The 13082-nt window shown below is 43.9% G+C and overlaps 1 protein-coding gene across 2 annotated transcripts; it reads right to left on the bottom strand.

Annotated features, from left to right (window-relative positions):
• Positions 1 to 2181: 2181 nt before the first annotated feature.
• Positions 2182 to 12758, bottom strand: mknk2b (MAPK interacting serine/threonine kinase 2b). 2 transcript variants are annotated; one of them, XM_052074315.1, is made up of 13 exons: positions 12513 to 12758; positions 12101 to 12191; positions 11894 to 12010; positions 11709 to 11806; positions 9731 to 9810; positions 9494 to 9567; positions 9258 to 9362; positions 9041 to 9096; positions 8753 to 8848; positions 5439 to 5633; positions 5184 to 5348; positions 5050 to 5090; positions 2182 to 4957 (listed from the first exon to the last, which is right to left on the bottom strand). In XM_052074315.1, exons 1-13 carry the CDS (start codon positions 12561 to 12563, stop codon positions 4684 to 4686), a joined length of 1443 nt encoding a protein of 480 aa, XP_051930275.1. In that variant the 5' UTR covers positions 12564 to 12758; the 3' UTR covers positions 2182 to 4683. The 2 variants fall into 2 exon arrangements, with proteins under 2 accessions (XP_051930275.1, XP_051930276.1); XM_052074316.1 differs by having other exon boundaries at positions 11894 to 11995.
• Between the last annotated feature and the right edge of the window lie 324 nt (positions 12759 to 13082).

The raw sequence follows: 13082 nt of genomic DNA, 5'->3' as shown, positions 1-13082 counted from the left end.
ACATCTCATGTCCCATGTAAATCCGCTTCAATTCCAGCTGTTTGCGAGGTTGTAGCCTGAGCAATTTTTTATGTGCACGGGTGTCAAACTCAAAGCCTGAGGACCAGATATGATCCGTCATAACATTTTATGTGGCTGGCAACAGCAAATTATGTTTTTTGTTTTCGAACATACATATTGGTCTGAAAGGTCTGTACAACACTATTTAGCTCTGTTAATAATTTACTACACCTTGATTAGGGCCCTGGTTCAAGCTGAAGAAAAACAGTTCAAAAGTATGATTCTGTACCACCAGTCTTCATTCGTGTACTACTGTAGGTATAGTGTTCTTTTTGTGATTAGCAGTGTTATGTTTCACACACAAACACGATTTTTAGAATTCTGGCCAAACAGTTTCATGTGTTTGTTTGTTTGTTTGTTTACTTTAAAAGGTATGGCTTCCATATGGCCACCCTGCCCCATAGCCCAGGCATTTGCAGAAAGGAAATTGTTGTCATACTGTATGTCTTCGACAAGGGCAGGCTTGACTGGTTAGCGTGTTGGCCTCACAGTGCAGAGGTGCAGGGTTCGATTCCAGCTCCAACCTCCCTGTGCCTGTGTAGGTTGTCTTCGGGTACTCCGGTTTCCTCCCACATTCCAAAAACATACGTGGCAGGTTAATGGAACGTTCGAAATTGTCCCTAGGTGTGAGTGTGAGCGCGGATGGTTGTTTGTCTATGCATGCCCTGTGATTGGCTGGCAAACAGTTGAGGCTATACCACACCTCTTGCCCGATGTCAGCTGGTATAGGCTCTAGCACGTTCCACAACCCTTGTGAGGATAAATCGGATCAGAAAATGGATGGATGGATGTCTTCTACAACCAGTACACCTTCAATGTTGTTGTGGCCCCTTGGGAGCCAGTTTTCTTCTTGCCTTTCCGTCACTTTTGAGGGGACGGACAGTTCTTTGTCATGGGACTGTTGCGCCAATTTTTCTTTTAACTATCTTTGCTTTGGTCCATGGTATATTTACTTGGAATTTGTTTGTCCTCTTTCCCTGACCTTTCTCCTTTGAAGAATGTGATCCCTCTGTTGCTGTGAAAGCTCTGAGTCTGAACAAAGATGCCTCTGATGCTACAAATACTGCCCGGGGATCATAGATTACGCTGTAAGATGTGACAACAAAGATGTCAGGAAAAGCCTACCAGAACAACAGAACTTTATTTGTGGTTATTCAGAGGCTCACCAAATGGTGGCAATGTATGCTGCAGCTCGAACATGAGTTTAAATGTAATTGGTTTATTGTTAACACTATCATATTTTTGATTTTCTTGGTCTCAAGACCTGGCAGTTGAATAGTGGCGCGTAAACTTTTTATATCCACTTTTCTTCACCTCCTTTGCTTTATCGGCTGTGGGTTGCGTTTAGAGATATAAAGGCACAACGTATATACGAGTGATTTTCTTAATTGCGTGGATACTTTTGGCGAACAATGCCGGTTACTTTGGCTTGAACATCTGCCCCCAAAAATGTCTGTACGTGGCTGCCTGCTCCCCGTTCACACCAAAGAACTTGAAACATCACGTCAGGTGAGACTGGGGAGAGAAAACGAGGACATTTTCACTTAGATGTGTTGTCACTTTTGTTACCATCAGTTCAAACATTAATGGCTATCTGCAGTCATTTCGATGAGAGTCTGTTTACTATACTCATTTTTTTGATACTGTATGTAAACGTCTGAGCAGCATTCCATATTTCCCTTTCTGGCAGCTGCAACCGCATAACTCAAAGTTGCAATGTGTAGCCAAGTCGTTTCCTATCCGCACACACGTGGCAATAGCTCTTGCAGCATGTTGCATCAGTCACATATGGTGAGGCCCGCAGTGGAAAGCCCCACAGTGGCATCCTGGATGACTGACGCATAGAATCACATGCAAGTCATAGTTCAGCGAGTGAAGGGAAAAGTGTGCTGGTATTCACAGCTAAGGACACGTGACACAGCTCAAATATCAGTGAGTGTGACAGATAAGATAATTTACTGCAATCTGTAGGCATGGACTCAGCCTTGGTCAAAAGATAATGTTAATGTGAAACTGGTCAGAAAGGAGGGCCCACATGCCAAGTATCAGCGTTCCAACTAAGTCCATTAAACTCAACAGGAAATCAATGAGCACAATGATTAATAGACATCACAAACACACGACTTTTTAAAAGCATTTTATTGCTTTTTATTTTTTTTTAGAAAAACAATACAAAATTTTGGAACAACTGTTTTAAGCGTTGCCTTTAGTGAACTGCAATCATTCACGATACTGTAAAGTGCTTATCTTAAATCAAAATTGGTTTATATTTTAAGGATGTATTTATTCCAAACTTCTTCCCCCCCGAAGGGCATCAAGATGGTGCTAATTTCAGGCATTGGCTGCCTCAGCTCAATGCCTCCTTCTTCCGCCACAGGCAGAATTGTTTACCACACACTTTAGTTCAATTAGGAAGGCTTTGAGAAGTATTGCTGGATTTTAAATTCTTTGCCTGTGGACTACATTCAAATTATGGGAAGGGTTGACACCTCATCCTCATGAATGAACTGAACACTTTCTTACGTCAAAATGACAAACAAAAAGTGAGGGCCTTAGAATAGAACTTTTTCCCAATAAACAACTGCCACTTCACAAAAAAATAATTAAAAAAAAGTAGAAATGATCATGACCAAGAACTCTTATTACACCAGTAAAGATCTTGAGTATCGCCCTTTGTGTGTGCACGTGATTGCAGGTATCAAACCCAGTCCAAAACTTGCGATGCTCGCGGGAGACAAGAAAAAGACAAATACTGAACTGTATCAGGCATTTTAAAACCCCGTAAAGATTGCCTTAATCAAATTTAGCAAAGTAGTTTCCCAAATAGAGAAGAAACAGCTGCATATACAAATTCAAGTCTTATTATAAGACATAAAATCCCATGATGATGCATCTGTCCGTGGTTTCGAAAGCTATTACAGTGTCCCGTTATCAGCAGTGTGGATCCTTTAGCAAAAAGGCAACCATTTCCAGAGTACCATAACTGCAGTGCTGGTAGTGGATCGTCAGCACCTGTCTGCTAGGTTATTCCACATGTTCCATGTGCTAGGTCGTGACTTGAACCCCCTTTAAGTGAAACAGACCTGGGCACTTTTCACCGTCTATCACAGTCTCAGAATGAACATTTATGTCATTCGAGAAGAAAATAATTATTGCCAACTTGTGAACATTAACACAAAAACAAAAGAAAATCACTGTCTGGGCAAGAACGCTCCAGCTCAACTAAAACTTCTGCCGACTTTCACACAACTTAACATACCGTAAACCAACATAGGAAACCAGCCGGTGTTTCACCTGAACTCAACCGCGCCTCCATGACAAATCACCAAGTAGAAAATAAAAATCCATTCAAAAAATGAAAGAAAAAAGTGGCACATTCACATGGAGTTTTTAACACGAAAAACAAAGTAAACGTATACAGCTACACATTTGTGGAATACTTTTTTTGTTTGTTTTTGTGGAATGTTTTTCCTTTTTTAAAGTTTTTTTAGTCTGTGGGGGGTGTGTGACCGTCTTCAATTATGTAAATATTTGGAAATAGATGTCTCATTAAAAATAAGACATCAGCATTAAAAATGCAGATGGTCCAAATAAGTGTATTCAATCGAATGACAAAGACACGTCGGCCAAACTGTGCTTTTCAAACCCTGCATGAGGGAATTCTAACTTTTAGTGCCAAAAATATCAAGGTCAGCGCTGAGGCATACATTGATTTACATATACAAAAAAAATACAAAACTGAAAAATACGTAAGCACTGGGTGTGGCTGGGGAACATTGTAAATTCTTCAAAAAATATATAATAATTTTACTGTGATCATTATTTAGAGCAACATACCAGACATTGTTCGAGATTGCCGAGTCATTTACGGGGGCAACCATATAGTAATAATTTTGATCTGTGATCTTCAACAGTATGGCAACTGATCTTTACAGCATTGAGCCAAACTGTGTAAATCACTGCACTAATCACATCGTGGCTGCCAGTACACAGACATTCTCTGCTCTTAGAGCTTTGATTGCGTAGCCACCGAGACAAATCGATCCCAAAATTATTTGCGTGGAGAAGAAAAAAATAAAAAATAAATAGCTTGAAAGATTCCCCAGCCACACAATAATGGCACCAGGCACACAGCATTGGCTTACAGCTCTTCCACCCCCCTATGTACACCTTCATCTTGGCGTATTGCATAATCTTGTATGCATGTACAGATTGACCATTCATGCATACACATACAGGCAAAGAGAACATTCCAGACAACTTAATTCACAGTGGATCCAGTTGTAACGTGGGAGCAGCATGAGAGGTTGTCCTTTGGTGTCTGAGCTTAGTTTTAAACATAAGTGTTGAGAGAAGGGGGTGGGTGGGGCATGTAAAATTAACTCTCTCTTAACCTCCCTCTCCAAAAACCTGGACGTGAATCTGCGTTTGCAGGCCCCGGGCTGATGTGCTTCACAAGTGCTGCAGAAGGTCAAAAGGCATTTAGAAGAAGATCTGTGGTCTCCCCATACAGCAAACTCAGAAAGAGCCTGAATGGCCAGAGACCAAGGCCAGCGAGAGTCAAAGACAGGCAAGGAGAGGAGCAGGTCTTCGCAGAAGATCTGGAGCCAACGTTGACAACATTCAGGCACAGTCCCCCACAATAACAAGAGGGGCCAAGAGCTGACGAAGCTCGGCAGCCGAGACGGGGCCGCCCTTGGGCTGGCTGCTGCGCTGCCTTCGCCTGGCCAGCTTCGAGTTGGAAGGAGGAGAGAGACGCATGGAGGAGCCGGCAGCAGTGACCACAAAGGGGGTCTCCAGCTGATGCTGCTCCTCCATGCCATCCTGTTCAGCCAGCTGCCGGTTGACAGCCATGGCCTTGTCTGCAAAGAATGTCAGATCCCTCGCATTGCTGGTTCTGGGGAATGGGAGAAAGGACATGCGGTTCACAGGATATAAAAAGGCCAAGTGTTGAGGATCGAAAACTACACGCATGGTCAACTGCCTCACCTCTGATGAAACAGCGGTGTAGGTAGAGTGTCAGAAGCACCCTAAAATGAAAGCAAGCCCATTAAAAATGTAAAAATGCACTCCTCAATTACTAAATCACAATGATAGCGGTAGCATGGTGGCTCGATACTCACCCCTTGCACCCAGGGGTGCTGCAGCACCTGGCTAGCGCTAAGGCGATTTTTGGCATCCCGAACCAGTAGTCTGGATATCAGGTCTTTGGCACTTGAGGCGATATGAGCCCAGTCTTTGTCAGGAAACTCATACTTTCCTTCCTGAATACTTTCAAACAGGGTGTTCTACAGGAGGAAAAGAGCCGTTTTGTTGAAGTCAAAAATTAGACCAATGAAAAATCATTTTTCAAAATGTCTGATGTTCCATAATCCCACCTGGCATCTGTGGCAGGGTTCCCCCAATTCCCAGCCACAATCACGCCCGCAGTGGCCTACAAAGGGTGCGTAACCACTCAGCATGATGTATAGGATGACTCCCAGGCTCCAGAGGTCACAGCGCTTGTCATAAATGGTGGCCTCCTCGCTGAAGGCCTCGACCACCTCGGGTGCCATGTACTCTGCAGAGCCACACTGATGAGAAGAACACATTGGTTAGCCACAGGCTTGGCTATGAGCAGCATACAAGCAGAATGAAATGTTTTCTTTAGCTGCTGCTCCTGACATTCCTCAGTTCAGCTGACACCTCGTGTTGAAGCTAGAGGCCTAAACGGGGGCGAACTGCGAGAGTCACATGGTTATCTGGGAGGATGGGCCAAGTTTCAGAAAAAAAAAAGGCACTGCACAGCTTTTCTCCGTGTGGAAATTCAAAACATGTTGTGCAACATCCCCGCACAGCATCAAATGGGGCAGGTTTGCAGGAACATTGAGTCACAACTTGGACCAGCCAGCTGCACACAGTACACAGTGGACTGAGGGCAAAGGCAGGCAGGCAGGCTCAGGTCTGACGTTGCCTTGTTATGTATCCAAGACAAGAATTAGGCCAAACACTTAGCCCCAGCAAAGAGGATTGGCCATGTCGCAGAACCACAGACTGGGCCGAGCCCTTGCCAGTTACATAACTTTAAAGCACAAAAGCCAAATGATGCCTTCATGGTACAAAAGAGGAGCAGGTGACGAGTTCACATAAACCTTCATTCAAAATTTCTATTACGAGCGAGTGACGTCCATAGACATTCGACAAACCAAGAGTTCAGCAAAATCTGGACTTGATGGGCCTGACAAACTGGTCAAAAACAGCTTCTTCGGTCATCAGCCTGCTCAGTGAAACTGCAAGCCTTCGACTAAAATAAATAAATAAATAAAAATCAAATCAAATGCGCAGTTTGGCTTGGAAACCCAGAACAACTCATCTCTCCTTTAATCTGTAGGGGCCACGTTTACATTGAGCAAGACGATTGCACAAAATCCCAGCAGCTCCTCCTCCTCTTCCTCCTCCTACATATTTATGACATGAAATGTGTTGCAAAGGAACCCGAGCTCAGACAAAGCTGCTTCTGTCGCAGGGAAAAATCCCAACCTCCACACTTCTACTATCCACACGTATGGAAAGCTTGCCTCAATAGATGAAGAATCACGTTGAAAAGAACAGAATGCAGGACAAAAATATAATGAAAGAGCAAGAAAAAAAAGCTTCAAATAGATCATTAAAAAGGGTTAAGCTTGTTTGCTCCACTTGCAACTTTAGCGAATAATAAACGCATCATGGCCAACAAGCATCCCAAGCCCACTCAAAATTTTCCTCATGTGCTGTTCATTAACGCAAGCAGAGGCTTTCCCGTGACCAAGTGACTAGTCAGCCAATGATGACACCACTCATGTTCCACACCCCTGACACTGGTAAACAAGATTACCTGGCAAGGGTGCAGGGCAGGGGTCCCCAAACTACGGCCCGCGGGCCGTACATTTGACCCGGCCCTCCAACCCTCCTGTTGGAAAGTGTTATTTGGTTATGTGTGGCTTTCTGGGAAACAATAATTTTTTTAAGCTCCCCTACGATCGTTGATGTTACAAACTGACACCGGCCCCCCATCAGAGAAGGGAAAAGTTATGTGGCCCTCACAGGAAAAAGTTTGTGGACCCCTGGTTTAGGGGAACTTGCAAATGGGATAGGAGCCACAACTGCTTCAACTTTGGCACAATGAGGCGGCTTCAAATCTCCCAAATACTGCACATGAAAGCTTTGATATTCGAGCAGCCTTGCTTGGTTTATGCTGGACACTTTCTTGGTGAGCAATATTTAGCTTTTTCCAAGAAAGATTCATCCAACATTCATTGTTATTCTCAAAATCTAAATGGCACAGAAACTTTGGAGAAAAAAAACCCTATATGCTCAATAGCACCCTTGAACGCAAAAGATGCAAAAATATAAGTGTTGTGTAACAGCAGCTCTACAAATCCTGCATTCATTAGCAGGCCATACCCCCCCCCCCCTGCACTCGTCTAAGCCAATCAAAGCTCAGTTGCTAGGTATGGGAGGGGGAAATCAAAACATTGTAGAACAAACCTTGCTGCTCTCTTTTGTATAAATAACATTACAAAAATGTAGGGTTGGGTTCATGGGGCATTAAAAATAAGCAGAGATAGGGTGGATATTTCCGGAGTGCCTCACAGGTTCGTGTGTGGTTTGGTAGGCACTCATTATAAAAGCAACATGGCCTTGGAAGTTCCTCTGTAGTACATTCCAAGGCTGTTACATTGTTTCCTAAAATCTTTCCAGTCGGTCACTTTTTTTTAATTGTCCTTTTTTTGGGGCTCCGTTGTCCTGCACCGGTCTGTGGTTTCTCCGTCGAAAGATGAAGTTATCATCATTGTAATCAGCCCCCCAACACACAACATTCCTGCAGGATTAAGCACCTCCCCCTTCACCTGCTCTGGTCCATCTATCACGTACGCACAGACTACACATAGACTGCCTGTGCCAGAATCGTTACATGGCGTGCATCCCACTTTTCGCGGCACTTTGCTTTGAGGAATTCGCTTTGGTGTTGTGATGATGGTGCGGGGTCCAACAATCATAACCTCAAACTCTCCGGCCTCAATATTTACAACTGATAAGTAGGACGTGTACCTTACACTAAGGGATATCTAGCCGGGAACTGCTGATACCATACAGTGATAAGGTAAAAAGAATGCTGCCAGGCAGGGACAATGAAAAACTGATCGGCAGGCTGAGCATAACACATGACCAATGAGCAGGCAGCCTCAACTTGATAAGGGCACGTTAAAGCCTGAAAGCACAGCGCTTATCTACATGGAATAGAAAACTCCACAGGTGAAAGGTGCAAAACAGCGAATAACTCAAGATGAATCATTAGATTTGTACAATTTAACACCTGGGTCAGGTCAAAGTTTTTTCCAAAAGAAATAAACTTTCCATCTGAATAAACTGTCGATCCAATGCATCCACTCTGCAAAGCCAATACCAATTATATACACTAGGTCTGCTCTCTTTGCACCTCTGTAGATGCTACACTAAACCGTATTCGGTTCCATGAGTAGTGGTACTCTGTGCAATGGCAAAGGCAATCGAATCCAATCTTTTCCATTTATTACCGTATGGTTCAGCCTAATGACTCTCCTCAAGTTTTGCTTTGCCACACCCCACTGGATTGCGGCACATTTGTTGATCCTTGTAGCACACGACCTCTATAATTTATATCTCGTGAGGAAAAGATTGATCATGAACTTACGGGTGTGAGGAGCTCCGGGGTGGAGATGGGTGAGCTGTCACTGTTCAGTTTGATACCACTGCCCAGGTCAAAGTCACAGATTTTAACTGGGGAAATCTGAGGAACATGAAATAAGAATAAAAATCTCATCACACCCACTTGAATCGTTCAAGTACAATTATAGAACTCTTTGTACACTATCTTTGCCCGGACAGTTATCACACTGTAGGAGAGCAGCTTATCAATCCACTATTCCTCACATTAGTTCCCATGAGTTGAAATGGACAGAAAAGGTTTGCACAGACTCACCTTGTCTGCACTTTCACAGAGGATGTTTTCAGGTTTGAGGTCCCTGTGTGCCATGCCTGGAAATTAAGAAGACAGTCATGCTTCTGGTTAGTGTATCACAGCTAAAAAGGGGAACAAACATTCAAAATGTGGATGTCAAAATGCAAAAACATTCACATGAATATTAAAAATGTCTCCAGGTGGGCACACTGTCAAGGATTTGTGAGAGCGTGCTCACCCTTGTTATGCAGGAAATCCAAAGCTCGAGCAATGTCCTGCACGACAACTCTGGCTTCCTGCTCACTGAAGTGCTGCCTCTTGTGAATGTGTGCCAAAATGGACCCTAATGGGAGGGAACGCAAGTGTATCGGCTATTGACGTTAGGCAGACCAAATCCCCACTCCCCTAAAAGGCATGCCAGGCATTTTACATGGTCAAATAAAATGAACATTCGTGCAACTGCAATTCACCGACCTCCTCTGAGCTTTTCGAAGACCAGATAGAATTTGTCTTCCTCTTCAAAGAACTCCACCAATTCCAGGATATTACTAAGAGAGAAGATACAGGCGGTCAAACAAACAAAATGCCTTCTTGCCTACACGTACCCTCATTTTAGAACTAAAAATATGTTGCATAACAGGGTTAAAAAGGTCAGAGTCAAAAGTGATCACGTTGTATTTGGTTTGGGTCAGTGATTAGGAGGATCACTACCTGTGGCCCTGGCACTGGTAGAGCATTTCGACCTCACGAAAGACACGGCTGCGACTGTGGCCTGGTCTTTTTTCAATTATCTGAAAGAAAAGACACTGGTTAATATGGGAAGCTGGTCATACGCTGTAGTTAAAAATAAAGGGCACAATGGTGCGCGTAACTTCGAGGGCATGCCGCTCATGCAGCATAAGAGTCGACATGTGTCCACAGAGAGTAGATTACATGTTCCATATGTGGTGCCAAGTTAAGGCCTCGATTTCCCCCGCTTCCCAAAAGTCACCCCACCCCGTGACACACTCGCAAATACACTTCAACCTACTTTCAACGCTGCCAGCCAAACCACGATGATTAACAAAGTCACAGCAGCGCTATATTTAGTGGCATGTGTCAGTCTTATTTAAATCTTAAGTGCATTTAAGTGTTCCTCATTTGAAACATTCCGCGGGGTATTCCCAAACTACTTACGGTTAAAAAAAATCCCTCAAAAAACAAAAACAACATGCTCTCTAAATATAACTGCTGTGCCATGGGGAGCTTAACCAGCAAGGGGCCACCATCAGTTGAGCGTCATGCCAGGAGCATAATATACTGCTGACACCAAATCAAAAGGGCTGAATGTTCCAGTCCTGAACAGTTATTGTTTGCTTGGATGTTGTGCATGTTTCTCTTCCTGGTAGCTGGATTACAGTTGCTTTTGAAGCCCAGTACTGCCATGCGTCAAGGATTAATGCACAGACAAGAGTGGAGTGAATACTCCAAAACCCCTTGCACTGATCCAGTCTGAGTCAGCACCACGAACCAGCGCAATAGCTCATAAAATGGGGAAGTAAATTACGCACCCATAGATACATAATACATACAATATACGTCTAGATCTCCAATCCATCAATTTATCCACACATCTATACAGCAGACAAACACACGGACACACACAATACATAATGGGGTGATGATATTTACGCAGCTAAGCAAGATAGTCAAACAACCATCTAAGCCAGGGAGGTGTTAAATATGTACAGCCTGCTGCTTGTACTTGGTGAAGCTTTGTTCCAGTTGCAACACAAGGACACAGCACTTGCAACTCGCCTGTCGCTGGGGTGTGGGGTCGTTGGGGGCTGGTAGACGGGACATCTGGCAGGAGCAGTCTGAGCTGCCCCCCCCCCCCCGTTCAACAAGCAAATGACCTCCTCTACACGCTTCCTCCCCCCAGAACGACAATCTCCACTGGAGATCCACCAACGCGTCACAGCGTAAACAACGGCAACAGATCATCATCATATGACCAAACGCTTGCCTCAAGTCTTCTTTATTATTCATTTCTATGATATGGATATCGTATGTGCGTATGTGAATTTAAGGATTCTTGCTTGCACAAATGTATACAAAGGCCGTGGATGCAAGCATAATACAGCTTAACATCCAGTTGGATCTGTGCATTTAGCGTCGAGAACCACACTTTACTACACACTTGTGTTAAGAAAAAAATTATGCAATGTTTTTGCTTCCTTTGTGTGAGGCAATACAGTTCTCAAAGAGGGAAGTTCCTTAATTCAAGGCGGGTCTTTAAAATCGAAAAAAAATATTACTGCAGAGAGTGTAACGAGGAATAAAACCATGTAAACATCCTGGGTCACAATGTTCAACCAGCGCCACCCACCACCCCTCCTCCTCTATATGAGGGTTTTGTTTTGGCAGCACACAATGTTCTCTCCCTCTGAGCATCCACTCTCTGGGCAATAGGAGTGGAATGAATGGGAGGGTATACCCCCCCCTGCTCTGTGATTGGCTGGCTGCATGTAAAAACAGCAAGGGGAGTGTCTGCTGACTGCAGCTAATTCCAGAGCAGCAGAAACACACAAAGAGAGTCATGTGGCAGCCAATGTAAAGACTTGAGGATCCTGCTTTCGAACAAAAACTTCAGCAAGAGACTTCAATAATCATCATATTGACAATTTAGACTGAAAGCTGTGCATCTTACCTTGACAGCATACTCTTTGTTGGTTATAAGGTTGATGCATGTTTGCACCCTGGCATAGGCACCCTCTCCCAGTACTTCATCCTGCAGTCTGTATACATCTGTGAGCGGGTGAACGAGTTGAATTAAGATTCTGTTCATGCAGCAGAATTTTACATCGAGCCAGAGTCCACAGAAAATTATCTTGCCTTCAAATCGCCCAGAGAAACTGTCTGTTGCCCTGCAACGCTTCTTCTTCTTGCTTCTCTTCTTGGCATCAGGGATGTCTATGGGCTGGCTGGAAGGTATATCTGTCACAATAGACACTACATTATTACAGAGTTTGAGTAATCGTTAAACTGAGGAAGCAACCCCAACAGAATTGGTTACTATACAACTAAAGTGTTAATACCCACCATGCCTTGGGGGGGAATCAAAATCAAATGTTGAATCAATGAGATGAGATCCATTTTTGGTGAAGTCATCTGTCTCAAAAGGATTTTGGCCCTGGAAAGTAATATATTGAAATAAGCAAACAGCCAACTTACTCAATTGATCAAATCTCTTGGCTCAGCTGCACCAAGCTAGAATCAAAAGAATGCCTATTGGGCCTATTCCTGACAAAACAATAATATTGTTGGACCACATCAAACTACCATATAGTCATAGAACTTAAGCCCTACTTCATGTGGCTTGATAGGCACCCATACATTAGCTGTCATAAATGGGGCGATGAACAATGTGCTGATTGTTTGCAGTTCTCTCACATAGACGTGCCCCCCCCCCCCCCCCAACCGACGAGCGCACACACGAACACACTTAACAAACCTTAAATGAGCGGTGGAATCCAGTGACTTCGGTGATCTTATTTTGCACCATTCTGCTTCGAGTTGGGCGATTTGTTATTGGAGGATGAGCGGCGGCTGTGGCAGTGGTGTTTGGCCTATCCGATTGCACTTTCTCCGAAACTGAGGTGTTTCCGAGACAGTTGCAAGAGATCACACTGGTGCGGGCTGGTCAGCTTTCTGCGGCGCTTTACCGGAGCCCTGCGCACAACCCAAACATGAAAACGTGCAAGGCCATTACCTCGGAAACACTGCAAAGTATGGAGATTATATATTTAAAAATATTTAATTATCCGTGTGGATGAATCAGGTATCCAAGTATACGAAATAATATAAGATACTTAATTTGCATGAGCAAATCACCATATTTTAGGCACAAAATAATGGGTTTTTAAAATTACGCTGACTTGGGCGCTGCCATACACAAGCTAACCAGTGCGTGCTAAATTACAAGCTAGCTGCGTTTCGGCTGACGTAAAGTTGGCTTTTAGGTACCGAAGACAAACATCAAGAAAAATTTACCTGGTCGTTTTCATACATTGCCCGTACATCA

The sequence above is a fragment of the Hippocampus zosterae genome, chromosome 8 (assembly GCF_025434085.1).
Source record: "Hippocampus zosterae strain Florida chromosome 8, ASM2543408v3, whole genome shotgun sequence".
NCBI classification, from domain to species: domain Eukaryota; kingdom Metazoa; phylum Chordata; class Actinopteri; order Syngnathiformes; family Syngnathidae; genus Hippocampus; species Hippocampus zosterae.
This window is presented reverse-complemented; position numbering and strand designations above follow the sequence as displayed.